Here is an 18920-nt window from a genome sequence, read left to right as displayed (position 1 = left end):
GGCATACGCAGAATAAAGGGATGAGGCCGGGTTGAGTTAGTTATTAGTGTGTTGAAACTAGCATTGGCATTTCCTAAAAAGCACACTGCACTTTTCAGAAAGAGGAGCTTCATAGAAACCATAACTAAACAGAGCGTTACTGACAGACTGGAAAGAGAGGAGCAAATAAGGTGAAACAAGGTGTTTTTAAACATTCAAGCTATGAAAACCTCTTCTAATAGAGCCCAGAAACAAAATCAAGACGTTGTAAAAGGGTATAATAGCTCCTCTTTAAGTTGAAGCACTAAAATGATTAACTGGAAATAAATTAAAACTAAAATAAAATAAAAATAAACCAAAATAATAATGACAAAAAATAAAAAAAGACAAAAGCATATAACGAAATTACTAAAAAATTAAGCAAAACATTTGCATGAAAAGTAAAATTAAATAATAAAATTAATAAAATTAAAATAATACTGACTCAAATATTCTGTGACAGTTTTACATTTTAGACACACAAATTCAAGATTTTAAATTTTAAGCAATCTTTCTGTATTCACTGTAAGAAAAGAAAAAAATCAGTAGAAAATTGTAAGAATTACTGGTAATTTCCTGCCAGAATATTTTTCATTAAGTTTATGTACATTCCTTTGACCATAAAACACAACACAATACAATGAGTAATTAAAAAATTTGCACACACACAAAAAAAAAAAAAAATAAAAAAAAAAAAATCCGGACAAATTCCTTCATATAAAGTTGGACCCTATTTTTACTGACTTTGTAGAGTATAGTCCCATAGTTGCTGCTTGTTTTTATGTAACACTATGACACAATCAAAGTGACGAACATGCTCTCTTCCTGAAGCTGACATAAGTTTGTAGTACACTGCACTTGATTAGCATAACATCCATTTTCCTGTTCCCGTAGCTTGAGTAGTAGAGCATGACATGACGCAAGCAATCAAAGCCAAGGTCATGGGGTTTGATTCCCAGGGAACAGGCAAGCTGATGAAATGTAGATGTAATGCATGCATATTGAATCAAACGTATAGCTTGAATGGACTTGTACAATATGTTTCTTTGGAAAATACATCTGCCAAATGCAAATTCAGTTCTAAGTGTTTTATCCTAGCCGTTACACTAATGAAGAATGTAATTTCCAAAACTTACACTACCGTTAAAATGTTTGGGGTCAGTAAGATTTGTTTTTATTTTTTGGCGCTTTTGCCTTTATTAGGATAGGACAGTAGCAAAGGTGGGAGAGAGAGAGAGGGGGGACGGGATCGGGAAAGGTCCACGAGCCGGGACTCGAACTCTGGTTGCCTGAAGCACAACGGCGCTACATGTGGGTGCACTTGCCCACGAGGCTATCAGCGCCGACTGTTTTGTTGTTTTGAAAGAAATGAATACTTTAATTCTGCAATATTCTACATATTCATTTGATCAAAAGTTGCAAAAGATTTCTATTTCAAACAAGTGTTGTTCTTTTGAACTTTGTTCATCAAAGAACCTAGAAAACTAATTTTTCTAACCACAACAGTTTTCAACATCGATAATTTTTCTTGAGCAGCAAATCAGCATATTAGAATAATTTCTGAAGGATCATGTGACACTGAAGACTGGAGTAATAATGCTGAAAATTCAGCTTTGATCACAGGAATAACTTACATTTTAAAATATATTCAAATAGAAAACAGTTATTTTAAATTGTAATAAACCTAGTGAAAAACAAATATACTAAAATGTATTTAAAATACATTTATTTTATGCTAAGTATACTACAAATACGTTTACATATTTATGTACTTAATATAAATTCCCTGCCATTGACCTTTCGGTATACTAAATTGGTATACTTAAAGTCTGCTAAATTTTGGATACACTTAATGCACTTTAGTTATCCGGGAATAGGTCCAACTAAAGAAATACTTAAGTATATTTGATTGTGCTAAAGTGAAACTATTGCAAGTACTAAATATCTTGCATTTAAAGATTGATATTATACAGAGATCATACTATCCCTTCCTAATAGTGATATTAAAACACATTTTAGGCTTAATATTAATAAATGTGCATTGTGCAATAAAGAAGTGCTCCAAGCAAAGTTAATTATAATATTTATGTCAGTCATTCTCAAGCAGTATGTTAAAGGTTTGTAGTATACTTGGTATGAAATAAATGTATTTTATTAGGATAGGACAGCAGGAAATAAAATACTATGGAAATCAATGGGGTCCATCAACTGTTTGTTCCACCAACATTCTTCTAAAAAACTTATTTTGTGTTCAGCAGAAGGAAGAAATTCATACAGGTTTGAAACAACTTGAGGGTGAGTAAATGATGACAGAATTTTTTTTTTTAATTGAACTACATGCACGAAGAAAGCATGTTTTTCCTTCCACTCAAAAATGGGCATTAACAACATGATATAATAAATTATCTGTGGGGTATTTTGAGCTGAAACTTCACAGACACATACTGGGGAAACCTGAGACTTATATTACACCTTGTAAAAAGAATCGAATAAATGCAGCCTTGGTACGCAGAAGAGACTCTGTGTAACTCACCGGTATGCTGAGACTTCGCAGCACTTGTCTGATGCTGACAATGTTTCTAATAGTGGCATCTATGTTGGATTGTATCACGTCAGTCTGATTAAATGCCTGTAATGAGCTGATGGCCTCGTTCAGCACGTGAATGCCTGACTGGACCTCCTGAGCTTGCTCCTCTATCTGAAGCGACATACAGAAGAGAGGAATATTAAAACTACATACAGTGTTAAACATGTTATTTATTATGGTACTGATTTTAGAAATGACTATATTATATTCCAATCTTCACAACAGTAGCTTCATGTAACTTACATTCATCGCTTCCCAGACACCAAAATCAACTCTGGCCAGAGGAACAGTGAAGTTTGTTGCACTGCTGCAATCATCCTTACAAGCTCTCTGCGATAACAAGAACATTCACACGCTGAGAATTAGCTTGACACTGTGTAAGATTAAAATTGCACAGATGGAACACAAGAATGTGTCCCATGTGAAATTCTAATGAACAGCTTTAGCCGTCATGTGAATGTCACTCACCATAGCAGCTTCTGCATCCCATGCCTCCTTAATGTAGTGGTCGAGGACGCGCCGGTCGCAGATGGGGCGTAATGGGGAGGACAGGCCTGGACGGGTCCACTCCAGCACCATCAGCAGAAAGGCAAAGAGTCCTGACACACACAGAACAGATGAAGATCAGTTATAAACCAATTCAATCTTTAGATGAGATAAAAAAAATAAAAATTAAAAAAAACACCAGCACTTTTACACTTATACTCTCTAGCAAGAGACTATAGCATTCAAGTCAGGACAAACAGATTCCAGGGGTGCTTTCCCAAAAACTTCATTAGCCAACTAAGTTACCAACACAGTTGAGCAATTTGGCGTTTCACGAAACCATAGTTCCAAAAAACGTACGTAGTCGTAACAACAGCTCTTGATCTGTGGTTAGAAGCATAGTTTCTTGTTAAAATGACATGTGAGAACTTGGGCACAATAAGAAAGCTAACATTCAGTACATCCATATCTTTCATCCCATTTAAATATGTATGTAGATTTTAATCTATATATTTTAGTATGTTTTTTTTAAGGAGTGCACATGTGACGTTGAGGGAAACATGCAAGTTCTTTCATTAAATAGTGCTTGATTATCATAATATCATAATAGAATGCTTGATTGACTGATGTTAAGAGTGTATGTCGATATATTAAAAAAGCTGTGGCACAGGGGTGGGCGGTATGACCAAAATTCGGTTTCACGGTATGACTAATTTTATTTCACGGTAACGATATATTTCACGATATATTTATTTATATACTGTATGTAGTTATTCTTGAAAAATCGACAAAAAGGGCTTTGTATAACAAATAAACCCAAATACTTTAGAAATGAAAAGTACTTCACCTTGTTTGATTTTTCTTTTATTTGGTAAATTATTTCTTTGGGTAAACTATTTTGATAGCTAAATATAGTAAACAAAACACACTGATCAACTTTTAGATGAACTGTCCCTAAATGATTGATATTAAATACAACTCATAGGTGCAATTCAACTTTAAATAAAGTGTTGCTGAATAATTTTTCAATCTCATGTTATTGCTTTACTTCATCCATCAGTTTATAATTTCTGAATATTTTATATTGAACTATTCTATTCATAATAAATTACTTCCTTTTAATTTTGTAGGATATTAGTAATACTAGTTTAAAGTAACAACATGTAACTTTTCAACCTTCATAATATATGTCCAAGACCCTTGTGATAGTACATCGACTTACAATAGGTTGAATGAGACGTCTGCCAGAGCCTGACGGGGTCTGTATCGCTTTTACTGGCACTATGTAACTTCGGGGTGCGGGTAGTAACCAGCGCTCAAAAAGAACTACAAAATTCGACTGCTTTACGGCATACGTCACTTTGCCCACCACTTCCTCAAATGTGGCCAACCAGCGCGTTTGTTTTCGTACGTCTGTTTTCGTCATGGCTGAAGCAGCAGCGAAACGTAAGAAGTCCAAGGTTTTGTCAGAGTAGAGTCGGAAGAGGAAAAGGGAGAGTGATAAACTGAAAGACAGGACGAGGATCAATATTGGTCGAGCGTTTGCTCGCTGGCGTTAGCTTATGGAGGAGGAGAGTTACCAGACCGATGCTGACTTGGCCGTCATGCTGTTGAACTAGTAAGTAACTGTAAATTGCTTGCATACTATCTTTAGTTTTTCTAATCTGTTGTCTGCCTGGCTACGTTACGGAAACTATCTGGTCCTCCATTTATTTATCTTCATGAATCAGCTAGTAGATGAGCGAATTATCAATCTGGTAGCTAGTAAACACTAACATGGTAGTTTTAGATGGTTAGGATGCTATCGCTATCATTCTCGTTCAGATTTGAGCATTGCAATCGACATGCAAATCGCAAATGTTTGAGTTAAAATGTTTAGTCTACTAAACATGTATAAATTATGAAAGGGGGAAGATTAATAATATTATCATTGCCCATATGAAAAAAACCTACATGCCATACAGTAACCGTAAATCATTTTACGACAGCGGTAATGGACAATTCCGCTTCCAACCTGTAGGGCGACCGCAGAGGAAAAGTTCCATGTTGTTGCTTTAAATGTGTTCCCCGGTACATTTTTGCCATGTCTTGCCTAAACTGTAGCCTACGGGTGCTGCACTGCTCTAGTTGACTGCTGTGCCTTTCCCCCAAAAAATATCACGTTAACAACAAGCCTTTAGAAAACGTAATTCCTTTGTGGATACTCTTGATCTGCTTTCTCCATGTTTCTTTGACAAATCTCAGTCTCACGCATGCTGAACGTGAGTTAACCACGGCCACTTATTTACATGTCGCGGTATACACAAAATAAAAAAATCTGTTACGGTTGACATTTTCTACCGGGGTAACGATATATACCGTCATACCGCCCAGCCCTTTGGAATTTTATATATATATACATCAGTCTGGCGAGTAAACTAAAAAATGTAATAGCCAATGGCGATTCTATTGCCAAGGTGTGTGTAGAGAGGTTTGTATAGACGCCAGCAGTGACTTCAAGACTCTTAAGGCAAATACACACAGCATCGACAGACACAGATCAACGGCACCGTCACTTCTCAGACATGACAAAACCCAACAAATGGCGATTCAACGTTCAATCAGTGAAAACAAGTGCCGACCAACAGCAACAGCCGCAGACAGGGGAAAAACACTGATCCCACAAAGTGTCAGTTGCTGTTGGTCGTCGTCTGTGAAGTGGCCTTTAAAGGCAAATTCACACCGCACCGACAGACGAGGACAATCCCGAGATTAGGCTACGCCACTTCTCTGAAAGACACCAACAGATGCCATTATTTTCATGATGTGTGTGCAGTAAATAGCCATCTGTAAATAAACAAACCACTGTAAAACATTACTTGGGCAAACAAGCCAATAAATAAGACCCGTAACCAACATTTTGACCTGTAAAAGAGGTCAAGATTTAAGCAACTGAAAAAAGAAGAAGAAGAAAAAATCATAAGGAAAAAGACAACACCCACACAACGCTCGACTATTCTGTCTATCTGGAATAAAGAGACGGATTACACAGAAAGAGTGTTTGTGTGTGTCTGGTCTGCAAACTTTAATCCTCTATCACATGCGTGTCAGAAACCTAACGTCTGAGTCAAAGCAAAAATGAAATGATAAAAATACATATTTGCAGTGGCAACAAATTGTAATTCTAATCTTTTCCTATCGTTTCCTCTCTTTACTCTGCCGAGCTCAAGCCTTGAGGTTCGACATTGTTTGTCCACTTTTAGGGCAGATAAGCACTGAGTGAATAAGGATTCATCCTATGCAGCTGGCCATGTGATTGAACAACATTTATTTCTTATTGGAACATTTTTGAATGCACTCTTTCAGCTTTAGCAGGCTATGACGCAACAGGACTCTGATCAAAGCGGATGTACCCTCTGGAGATGCTCTGATCTTGAGCACATGAAACACTCAAAGTTGGGCCAAAATTTGGAGTAGAATGTCAATGATCAGAATTTTCTTTGCGAGTTTTTCTGCTGGCCTCAGCTTGACAAATCACTTTACTGCTGATCTTGGCAGAGAATGGCGTCTTGTCACGAAAGCAACAGAGGTTCTGTTGACAGCATGACCTATGGAAAAACCAAGAACTGTTGTAGAAACACACAGAGTGTGTCTGAATGCTGCAGAACGCACGTCCACCAAGTAATCAGCCAATCCCTAACAGCTACATTTCATCTGACCAAGCCTCCAACATTTTACAGTCACGTAATTTAATTAAATGTAGCCACTTCTCCCACAGCTAAACATATGGATATTATCTCTGTAAACAGACATGTCCATCTTTCAGTTATAGTGACCCAGGAACGACGAGGTGCTGTTGCAGGCCCCATATACACATTTGTTTTAGTCACACTATAAAAGTTAGGACTCAGTAGGAGTCAGTTTACCGAGGCTGCATTTATTTGATCAAAATGTTGCATTGTATATTACAATTTAAAACAACTGTTTTCTATCTTAATATATTTATGTTGGCTTGAGAAAGTAATCTAAATTTAAACAGTATCTCCTTCTAGGAAGTTCAAGCTACAACCACCAAACTCGGGTCAGGCCTGTTCTGACTTGGGTTGCTATTTATTTTCTAAATGATCAGACTTACGTTTTTCATTAATCGGACGATCAAAAAACTTTCAACATAAAAGTTTGTCCCAGCGAACTTTACTGACCCCAAACTTTTGAATGGTAGCGTACACAGTAAACACTATTAGTGGGTTATCATATACAAATTTAAGTGAGTTATAAAATGTAATAAAAAGTAAAATCAATATAATTGAGAATTTTAGTTTAAGAGGAGGAATGAAGGAAGTTGATTATGTTTTCAAGGGGCTACTTAAATGTTAACAATTAAGCCATGAAAAGACTAATTATTCACTCGTTTATAGGGCCTTAGATTTAAACAGCCAGAGGCAAGAGGTTGAGTTAAAGAGAATCACTCAATGGAGAATGTGCTAACTCTCCATATCCTTGCGCAAACACATGGCTTTTATACCTCACTGAATGACTAAAGGATAGCAGCAGAAAGAGGGGGAGAGACTATATCACATGCCTTACTCTCCAGCAGAGGGAACCGCCAACTACACCGAGTGTCTAAGGGCTTGAAGTTAGGATCATAGCCAATGTTAAAGGTAACAGGGGAAGTGCCAATACTAAATGCCAACAACTAGAGTCTATTTTTTGCCTTGCAAGAGAGAGCACTGTCAAAGTGGTGAGTTTTACCCTTGGTAAAAACCAAGGACCTTGACCTAAAAATGTAAATTAGATTTTTTTCATCAAATACATTGACTGTGTGAACACTTCATTAAAATAATAATAATATTTCATTAAATTGGACTTCGGCTATGGAAATTCATTGATGCAATTGTACAGGAAAGCACAATTAAACCTAATCTAGAATGGTTCTTACAATTAAATATTGTATATATATATTTGTGTACATTGTGATAACTTTCTTTTCCCTTCTTGCAGGGAAAACCACTAGAGAAGCTATTTGTGAACATCCGATCTGTCTACAAGCTTTTTTTCTGCAAAGTCACTCTCATTTTCAGAATGAATTTGCTAGCCTATTGTCAACTTCTGATGATGCAGCACTTTTACACAGAGTCACAGAGTGAGTCAGCTCTCGTTGTAATGTAAAGCTCATGCTTGTAAAGATGCCAGGTCATGCATGGGAAATTCCAACACAAATTCATTACAAGAAATACTGATAGCTCAAAACAACCCCCTTTATGAATAATACCTTTCATGTTTACCAATTAAAATGCAATTTGGTTGAAGAATATGAGCATTTGAATTATTATTGTTTTGATTTCGTATTATAATTCCAGTGATGATTTGCTCCACCATTCAATTCACTTTCACTTACATGCTCACTTTCGTAGTTTCAAATTATTAATAATACCAGTATATTTGTCGTTTGCCCTATGCATTGATAAACAGTAAACGATTAACGTATTGCTTGCTATTCATTGCATTCAATATGAATTTAACGCGCCAAAACAACAAAAACACACATTTCCACTTGTTGCTAAGCGCACATGTAAAGCCATATTTGGTAAAAGCGTAGGGATCTTACCTGAACCGTGAAACATTCGCAAAGCAACTTGGCATTTTTCAAACACATGATTAAAAATGACAAATATCGCGCAAAGACAGCTCGACTGGTGGCGCAAAAGACATGGATAGACTGGAGACGCATCCAGCCCTGCGCGCTGCTTCTAGTCCTCTGTGGGACGCACACGCGATCAAATACAATGACACCGTCCCTTCCCAGGAGGCACGTACTCAGATCAGTCAGGCTTTGCATCACCCTATTGGCAAGCTTTCTATGAATGTAAATGCCCTCTCTCTCCACGAAAGCGATTAAGCAGAAAAGGTGGAACGCTCTCACTAATGTCAGAGGTGGAGAATGGACCAGTCATCCACGAGACAGCTACAAAATGTTGAAGCTCAGGTAGAAAAAAAAAAAAAAGAAAAAGAAAAAAGGGTGAGGTCGTTTCATTTACTCACTGGTTATCTGCATCTCAGAATCCAGTCCTCACAGGATCCTCTCCGTTTTGTCCATAGCTCCGTCTATAGCCCGTTAATTGCAACCAAAGCTTTTTAAGGTATTGTCAGCACTCATCGGTTCCGTAATGCTTAGCTATTTATTTATTTTCAATCCATGACTTTGAAAATAAAAAATTAAATATAACAGTCTCGTGATAGTTATCAGATCAACTTCCTGTTTTGGAAGGAATTAGTCTTTCATTGTTACTCACATAATATCTGGTTTCTCAAAGTAGTCTACAAAATAAACAGTGTACTAAAAAGGGCTTCCTCTCAATGCAATTTCTACAATGATCTTTTAACTGCATTTTCCACTTGGCATACTTCCAGGTAAGGTGGTAATACAAAGAAATGAAACAATACTCACAATTGTGTACCCCTTAATGCTTTGTATTATAGGTTGGTGCTTTTGTTCGGGGTTCAAGGAGGCAGTTCTTCATATTCACTAAGCAGATCTTCACATTCATAAGAAGTAGGTCTTGTCCACACACACACTGCCGTTCAAAAGTTTGGGATCAGGAAGATGTTTTAATGTTTTTGAAAGAAGTCTCTTCTGCTCACCCAGGCTGTTTATTTGATCCAAAATATTGTGAAATATTATTACAATTTAAAATAACTGTTTTTTATTTCAATGACTTTAAAATGTAATTTATTCCTGTGATCAAAGCTGAATTTTCAGCATTATTACTTCAGTCTTTAGTGTGATCCTTCAGAAATCATTATAATATCCTGATTTAATGCTCAAGAAACATTTCTTATTATTATCAAGTTTGAAAACAATTGTGTACCATTTTTTTCCAAGATTCTTTGATGAATAAAGTTCAAAAGAACAGCATCTGAAACAGAATTTAACATTATAAATGTCTTTACTGTAAATTTTGATCGATTTAACACAGGGGGACTATTTTCACATATGTTAAAAAGCCAAAAACCCAAGAATTAAATCTAAATGGGTAACATTCAGAAAAGAAAATGTATCAGAACTACTTTATATTTTCTGGTAAATGGACAAACATATATAACATATATATATCATTTATTTTTGGCATTTTGCCTTTCTTGGGATAGTATAGATAGACAGGAAGTGAAGTGGGAGAGAGAGGGGGACCGGTTCAGGAAACGTCCACAAGCTGGGACTCGAACTCAAGTCACCCAAAGCACAACCGCTCCACGTGTCAGAGCGCTGCCCACGGGGCTATTGGCTCCGACAGCAATAAATATTAAACTTCAAACGTGTTTAGTAGCTGGCACAGAATACTGTAATCCAGGAACATACGAGTCTATCCAGGAAAACATATTAGGTCTCTGGGAAGACAGAGAGTGTCCAGAGTTCAAAGATCCTGATTTTATCCTCAGGGATCAATAAAGTTTATCTATACATATCTAGAGGGCATTCAAAACAGAATCTCTATGTATTTTGTCTACTACTTACAGCCAATATTGGCTGAATTAAAATTATGTTCATGTTGAGTCAATTGGAAGTTCTCTTTTAGTGTCTCCATAGTTTAATTGGTTACTTTTATCTTGCATGCTCTTTCAGCCAGGTCTGTTTGTTGAAGGGCGACAGGGCTGGATAGAGGTTGTTTGGGCAACAGTTGTATAATGTATATATTAGGATATGAGGCCCAGCTTCTCTTAATTCTAAGGATAATCAATATGAAAACCTCTCTATACGTATAAACGTTTTCCAAATATAATAATATTTTATGGTTAACAAAATATATATATGTGAACATTATTTCGTTAACGCATGCGATTAATTCAAAATCTTTAACGCATTAAAATCATTTCACGCAAATAAATTACTTTAGCACTTGAAATTGCCTCATTAACGTCATTTACGTCATGCAGTTAGATGATCTTAGAAGTCTGTAATCCTGGTAGGCGGAAATTTGAAGTGGAAAATAGACAAAGGAAACACATGTGACTGAATGAAAACAAAACAAACTGAACGTGAATGTGACAACAGCGTGAGCAACCACTACTAGCTGCATCCCAATTCAGAGGCTGCATCCTTCGAAGGACATGGACTTTAAAGGCCATGCTTTTGAAGGCCACGAAAGTCAGACTGAGCGTTGTTAAATGGGACGGTCTAGCCCATGGATGATTGTTCTTGTCGCCTAGCAAGTGTGACAGCTGCCATTGATGAGTGGCAGTAACATACTGGACCTTTTTGAAAGTTATATTAAACTGTCTGAAAACAAAACAGGGTTCAAAACCTGTCTAAATATGTTCACCATGGTCCATTTCTGTATATAATTAAGAGTATAAACTATGTATTATCACATCTTTGTGATATCAGTCAACATTTGAACCACTGTGTACTCAAGTTCCTTTGTTTCTGTTCATTGTTGTCAGGGTCTTGTCTATTGTATGGTTGTGTTGGATTGCTGTTCTCAGTGTATGGGTTTATCTGTGGATTTATTACAGACTGCCTGCTAACCTTCATCTTCGTGTTTGTGTGCATTTATACAACTCATATATATATGGTGTATACGCACAAATGTATCATTGAAATAAGACATTTGAAAGTGTTGGGAAAATCAAATTATGAAATAAATGTTTTTTCTCCAAAACACGTTGGCCACAATTATTGGCATCCCTAAAATGGTTTATGAGTAAAATATCTCTTAAGTACATTCCCATTCATATTTAGTTTTTTTTTTTTTTTTTTGCACACCAGGGTGACTAGGAACATGAAATTGTTATATTGTCCAGTATGTAAATATGAGGAAACACAAAGGTCAAATTCCCTTAATCATTCATCACAATTAGTAAAACCAAAGAATATAGTTCTGATGTGCAGCAAATGACGGTTGAGCTTCACAAAAAGAAAATAGCTAAAGCCTTGAACATTATCATTTCCACCATCAGGGCATTAAAGGGATAGTTCACCCAAAGATGAAATTTACCCAATGATTTACTCACCCTCAAGCCATAGGTGTATATGACATTCTTCTTTCAGACGAACACAACCGGAGTTATATTAAAAAATTTCCCGCTCTTCCAAGCTTTATAATGGCTGTGAATGGCTGTTTATGTTTTGAAGTCCATCAAAGAGCATTTTAAGATTAAGAAGTTCCAATCAACTAGGCAAGGCAAGGCAAGGCAAGATGGCTTTGGTGCAAAGAAGGATAAATAGTACCCCATGCCCACTATTAAATATAGCGCTGGACCTATTTTTCTGCCTGAGGTCCTGGTCAATTCTGACAATGACTGTATATACTGATGAGCCAAAACATTATGACCGGCTAATATGTTGTTGGTCCTCTACATGCTGCCAAAACAGCGGCAACCCACTGATGGATCGAACTTGTTGAGGCTCAATTGGATTGAGACCTGGGGAATTTGGAAGCCAGGGGAACACCTTGAACTCTTCATTCCTGATCGTGTGGCAGGGTCATTATCCTGCTGAAAGAGGCCACTTCCTCCGGGAAACACCATTGTCATGAAGGGTTTTTCAACAATGTTTAGGTATGTGGCACGTGTCAAATTTACATCCACATGATTTCCCAGCAGAACTTTACCCAGAGCATCACACTCCTTCCACTTTCTTGTTGTCATCACACAGTACATCCTGGTGCCCTCACTTCCCCACTTAGACGACGCACACGTTCACAGCCATCTACACGATGTTCAAGAAAACAGGATTCATCAGACCAGGTGATCTTTAAGGTCACAAAACTCTGGGCTTTTGATAGTACCTAGAATATCTAAGTCCACTAAAGGAGGCAGAGCATTTTCACATTTGGCTCTGAAACATTAAACTCTGGAATAGCCTTCCTGATAATGTTCGGGGCTCAGACTCGCTCTCCCAGTTTAAATCTAGATTGAAGACGCATCTCTTTAGCCTAGCATTCATATAATGCATAATACCTTATACAGTTATATCAGATCAAATGCACATGATTATTCTTGCTTAATGGTATGAACAGCAGCTACCCTAATTATTTTCTATTTGCTTCTCTGTTTTACCTTGGGATGCCCATCCTGAGGTAACTTGAGAGTTTGTCAGCTCCAGTTTGGATCCAGCCTATTATGAAGACTTCAGATGCCCAACACCTATGAAGAGACGGCGCCAACCCCGCAAAGACTTCAGATGACGCAACTCTGAATCAACATGCACCAATGCTACATTTTTCTAAATGTCATAATCATTTGTTAACAAACAAGTATTCATTACTTCAATGAGCTCATTGTTTCTGCATTAAATTTATTACATTGTTTAAATTAATACCTTTTTCGCTAACTGCGAAATCATCTAATTCTGAAATACATAACTTAGACAGTTACCTCTGATAACAGATCACTCTAAATTGTAATGAGGACTCATGCATTTTGTGTAAAGCTGCTTTGAAATGGTGTGTATTGTGAAAGGCGCTATACAAATAAACGTGAATTGAATTGAACTGAATCTTCTTCCACTGATCCAAGGTCCAGTTCTGATACTTGCGTGCCCATTGTAGGTGCTTTCAACGCTGGACAGGGGTCATCATAGCAGAGTCCTGCATGCGGCCGGCTACCTGACGGGTGAACCGCTATTCTTTGATGTAACGGGTGAAATAATATTTACGTTGTCATTTGCGGTGCGGGTGTGGAATCAATAGGCATAGCCGGACTCTGGGTCCAATAACCAAGACTATTTCGACTCAATTCGGTACTCATTGATAGGCAGCTGCTTTTAAATGCTCCCATAATTATTTGTGCTCAGTCTGTAGATAGATAGATAGATAGATAGATAGATAGACTATTCAGAAAAACCTAAAGCCTTAGAGTCATTGTGTTATCTGTCATGGCTCTGCAGTTCACAAAAATGGTTCACACAATTTGGATATCGCTGTATATTATTTCCTCTGTTTTAGTAAACATCACAATAATAAAGTGATTGGATACACATAGACAAGATCTGTATTGCCTACAGACACTGTGTTTGTTGTCATAGCTAGAAATCTTTCGGAATCACTTGTCGTCTTGTTTGATCAAACCACTGTTTGCTCTGCCTGAGCCAAACCGAGAGCAGGGAGAGACAAGGTACGTGCTGGGGAACATGTGTCATGGATGAGGAGGGGGAGAGGGTGGGACAGTCCCGGCATAGTGACTCCGAGGCTTGGACCCTGTCATTGATTTTGCCATGATTCAAAAAGAGAGGGGGGTTATGTGTGGGAGGAAGACCCAAGGACACCCCCCCTCCCCTTTGCTAGTAAACAAAGACAGCCAGAATTTGGCAATGCAAAGAAAGAGAGAGAGTGTGAGAATTAGAGGGAGATCTGCATAGTAAATAGAGAATGACTATGCGTCCACTGTCTTGATTCCTGAATGGGACGAGAGCCAGATCAGGCTCCTTGTTTAAGGTCCAGTGGCGCGCCACAAGACAGGAAACTCACATGAAAGAATGGGGGACGGGGACGTCGGAGCCACTAAGGTGGCCTGTCGGAAGTTATTGTTTCTGAATAAGAAGCATCCAAAATAATCGTGAGTTCATCGGGTAGCGCTTTCTTTGTTACAAGACAAACTGTTTGCTCCCCCCCCCCCCCACACACACTGGTTTCCATGTTTTATGAGGACTTCCCATAGATGTAATGGTTTTTATACAAGCTGTATATTCTGTCCCCTTGCACTAACCCTGCCCCTAAACCTACCCATCACCGAGAACTTTCTAGAATTTTTTTTGATTTTCATAGCATACTTAATTTAGTATGATTTATAAGCTATTTTCCTCATGTGAACCAAAAAAGTCCCCATTAGGTCAAAATTTACTGGTATTTCTATCCTTGTCCCCATAATGTAGGGAATATCACACACGCACACACACACACACACACACACACACACACACAATGTATCTTCTCACAAAAATATTAAGCAATACAACATTGCTAATAATAACTCTTGAGCGCCAAATCAGCATATTAATTCAATTCACATATTTGTAGAGCGCTTTTCACAATACACATCGTTTCAAAGCAGCTTTACACAAAATGCATGAGTCCACATTACAATTTAGAGTGATCTGTAATCAGAGGTAACTGTCTAAGTTATGTATTTCAGAAATGAACATAAAAATCAGGCTTGGAATGGTTTCTGAAGGATCATGTGATACTGAAGACTAATGAAGATTAATGATGCTGAAAATTCAGCTTTGCATCACAGAAATAAATTACATTTTAAAACATATTAAAATAGAAAACAGTGATTTTAACTTTTAAACTGTATCTTTGCTCAAATAAAAGCTATGGTGAGCATAACAATATTTAAAAAAAAACGTACAGACCCAATTTTTAACAGTACTGTGAGTATGTGTGTGTGTGTGTGTGTGTGTGTGTGCGCGCACAGCACATTGTTATCCCATTTTCTATCCCAACTTTAATGCATCACTCTAAAGCATTATGTTAATGTATCGCTGTCAAAGGGATAGATACAAATGTGAAGGTCTTTCTCCGTTTCATCATAAGGGTTTGCAGGCAAAAAGAGGAAAGTTGCAGATGATCTTTGGCAGCGTTCACACACACACACACACACACACACACACACACACACACACACACACACACACACACACACACACACACAGCCTGCTGGTGGCTCTGCTGCTCGAAACAACCTGATCGTTTCAGGAAGACCCCTACCTCCCACCCTGGACCCTGCTACCCAACCTGTCAACTTCAGCTATAAATATCACTCTGCTCTTTCCTAGGTGTGGGGATTTTAATAGACTGGAAAGAGCTTCATCAACTGATACAATCTGCACTTTACAATGATAAGACGGACAGCTTTTACTGGCTGAAGAATATTGGGATATTTCTAGCTTTGGCCTTTGCTCTCTCCAGCAGAAAGGAATAGAAATCTTTGTTACTTTTGACACTTCCATTAAAATGATTTTTTATGGCTTCTTCAATAAATTTGAGTGTAATTTCAAACAACCTCCATATCATTCACGTCTTAACAGTTTTCTTTCCCAATGCCTATGATTAGCCTTTTCTACAACTCTACTGGTTATAATTAAAATGCTATAAGATAGTTTTGCTCCAGCAATTGGCAAACAGCCACTGGATCAAACATTTTTTTTAAACTTTCAGTTAGAAAGTTAGTCACATAGCGTACATTTCCTTCAACACCAATAAACATATGGTTAAGAACATTTTAAAATGAGTTGATAGGCTTGTGTGTAATGTGCCACCACTGACATAGTTATTGATGTTAGATTAGTACTCCTTGTTCTGGCCGTTGCATATTATTAATAGCAGATGCATACTAATCATGTCACTATGCCAAATTCACAGTTAAACCATTCAGAGTATTACCGACAGCCAGCCAAAGGACAAAAAGAAATCCTGAGGTCATTTCATGAATGAAGACAGCGGTACAACTGCTGAAGTTAACAGAGAAACCAATAATGCAGTTACAAGTGTCTTACATAACATTTCATAAATGTTCATTATACACATCAACAAAAATGTTACACCTGTGAGCTTAGTAAGGTTTTGGCAACAAACTGTTTCAAAAAAACGTTTTGGCAACACCTAAATTAATAATTCTATATGCTTTTTTATTTAACTATTTGCATGCTATTCTTAAGCATTAAAAATGCACACATATTGTCAACGAAATCTCAGAAAAGGACCCAACAAGAAAAAGTTGAATGCAATGACTTTGCCAGCCTCCACTCACCTACAGTTATCCGTACAGTCTTGTGTCCAGCTTGAATCATAACTACATACCCACAAACAGTTTGACCCTTTTTAAATACAGGGTTTTATTTTTCCATCCTAACCACAGTATTTTGCATCAGGGACTTTGATGCAAGTTTTGAAATGTCTTCCATATCCAGATTTGTGTCTGATCTTAAGTGTTCATCTTTAGTCTACCTCAAGTCAAAACATTCAATTTCAGGCCAGCATTCACATTTCCCTTATCATGCATTGTTTATCGTAGTCTATTCTTTGACCTTGTGATCTGTTTTCATGCATGCTATCTACCTGCTAAGTCTTGACCTTGTTTTAGTAAGGGTTTAAACCCCTTTGGTTTCAATGAATCTTATATCCATCCACAGATGCCATTGTTACAACCGGGGCTTGACATTAACTTTTTTTGCTCACCAGCTACTGTGGCTAGTGGTTCTCCAAAGTTACTAGCCACTCAGCATTTTCACTGGCCACAATTTTGACATGGGGCAAAACTGCCATATAGATATTTTTAATATTATCTCATAATTTGGCAGCGGTATATAAGGCTGCTGTCACTTTAATACCTGACGCATGGATCCATTACACATGTGATTCTTAATCTCAACTGTTTACATTCACTTAAAGCATAACTGACTGTATTCACGTGAATACTTGCCAAGACCGTTTAAGCAGCGAGAAAGAACTCTATTTAGTACTGAGAGTTGGCTTTATGTGCGCGCACTTTGAGTGTGAGCATAAAATCTACGGGTATGAGTAAAATAAAGTGCAATATGCGCAATCTCACGCCAAAATTTAAGCCCTGTAACACCAACAATACTCATCCGGAGCAAATGAAATGAGTGAGTGAGGGGAGGCGGGTTTGTGTGTAACTCGCTGTCGAAGAGATGAGAGAGAGCGAGAAAGCGCCCCTGATATCGTGTATCTATTCTGCAGAAAATGAGTATTAAGCGTTTTTATATATTTCAGTAAAAATGTATCTCTTTGACAACACTACATTGCACTTAGTTTATTATTTCAGATGCCTTTATAAAAGACTACAAAATAAAAATAAAAATATTAATATTATATATAAAATTCAACCCGCCAAAGTGGATAGTAGGAGTGACTGCATTATCCACACGCATTGGGTGGGTGTCAATGTCAAGCCCTGTTTACAAGACAGAAAATGCTTACTGCAATTGTTATATAATGTTTCAAGAATTATCTAAGTATCAGATTTTTCCTTAATTTCCAGCATTTTGTTTCAAAATTAAATATTTGGTTGCTGAATTGTACCGTTTCTAAATCCAGCATCATTTCTTTGTATAACAAGTCATTTAATTGAATGATTAAATGAAAAACTGGCCTTCTCGTATGTACAGTGCCTCAGAAAAATGCAAGGACTAATCCTACATAATAGGTCAAAAACAATGTGTTTACCAGACCACTTGTTTATACTCATACAGGTTGTTTTCTTTTCCTTGACAATGGCATCCAGTCTACCCAGAGATATTTTGGGGTTTGTTTCTGCTTTGGGACCATTATTGACAGAGTGATGCACAATAATAGCCTACTCTTTCTGCCACCAGTGTCCTTTCTCTGGTTGCATATGTTTTTGTTTATGTTTATGTTCACGTGTATGGGAAATGGACAGTTGAGGATGACTCTATTTCTGTCCATTTGGAAACAACTCAGAAAAACAAAAAGACTGTAACCTCCATGATTGTTTAGAGATCATGTGTCTTGAATAATGCGGTTAAAAACAATGTATTTGACATCTTATTTGTTGTTCTCCTTGTTGTGTGGCTTATCTTCCTAACCTTTTGATAAGGTTAGGAAGATAAACCACACAACAAGAAGGGGAACAACAAATACATTGTTTTTAACAGCATTATTGATGCGGTTATCATAATGCATTACTAAACAATCATGATGCATTACAACAAATCAGATGCAATCCTCAACCTAGTTTGGTATTTATTGCACATCCAGATAAAATTGTCTTGTTAATTAATAAACCTACGTAATAGAACGTAGCTTACCTTATTCATAGCCTTGGCCAAAGTTAGCAGTTCACTCCACTGCCAAACTTAAATGGGTCTAGG

The 18920-nt window shown here is 37.3% G+C and overlaps 1 protein-coding gene across 4 annotated transcripts in view; it reads right to left on the bottom strand.

Annotated features, from left to right (window-relative positions):
- epoa (erythropoietin a) overlaps nucleotides 1-18920 on the bottom strand; it is a 20925-nt gene extending 2005 nt beyond the window's left edge. Inside the window, exons 1-4 of one of the 4 annotated variants that reach the window (XM_079866288.1) lie at nucleotides 18858-18920; nucleotides 3074-3204; nucleotides 2849-2935; nucleotides 2552-2716 (exon numbers count right to left, since the gene is read on the bottom strand). In XM_079866288.1, the coding sequence (XP_079722414.1) occupies nucleotides 2552-2716; nucleotides 2849-2935; nucleotides 3074-3184 (363 nt within the window). In that variant the 5' untranslated portion in view covers nucleotides 3185-3204; nucleotides 18858-18920. Of the gene's footprint in view, nucleotides 1-2551; nucleotides 2717-2848; nucleotides 2936-3073; nucleotides 3205-8678; nucleotides 9407-13126; nucleotides 13144-18857 lie in introns of those variants that run through there. The other 3 variants (XM_079866289.1, XM_079866287.1, XM_079866286.1) reach the window with 3 other exon arrangements.

The sequence above is a fragment of the Squalius cephalus genome (genome assembly GCF_949319135.1).
Source record: "Squalius cephalus genome assembly, chromosome: 3".
Classification (NCBI taxonomy): domain Eukaryota; kingdom Metazoa; phylum Chordata; class Actinopteri; order Cypriniformes; family Leuciscidae; genus Squalius; species Squalius cephalus.
Note: the sequence above shows the minus strand (reverse complement) of the source record. Positions and strands in the feature narration are given on the sequence as shown.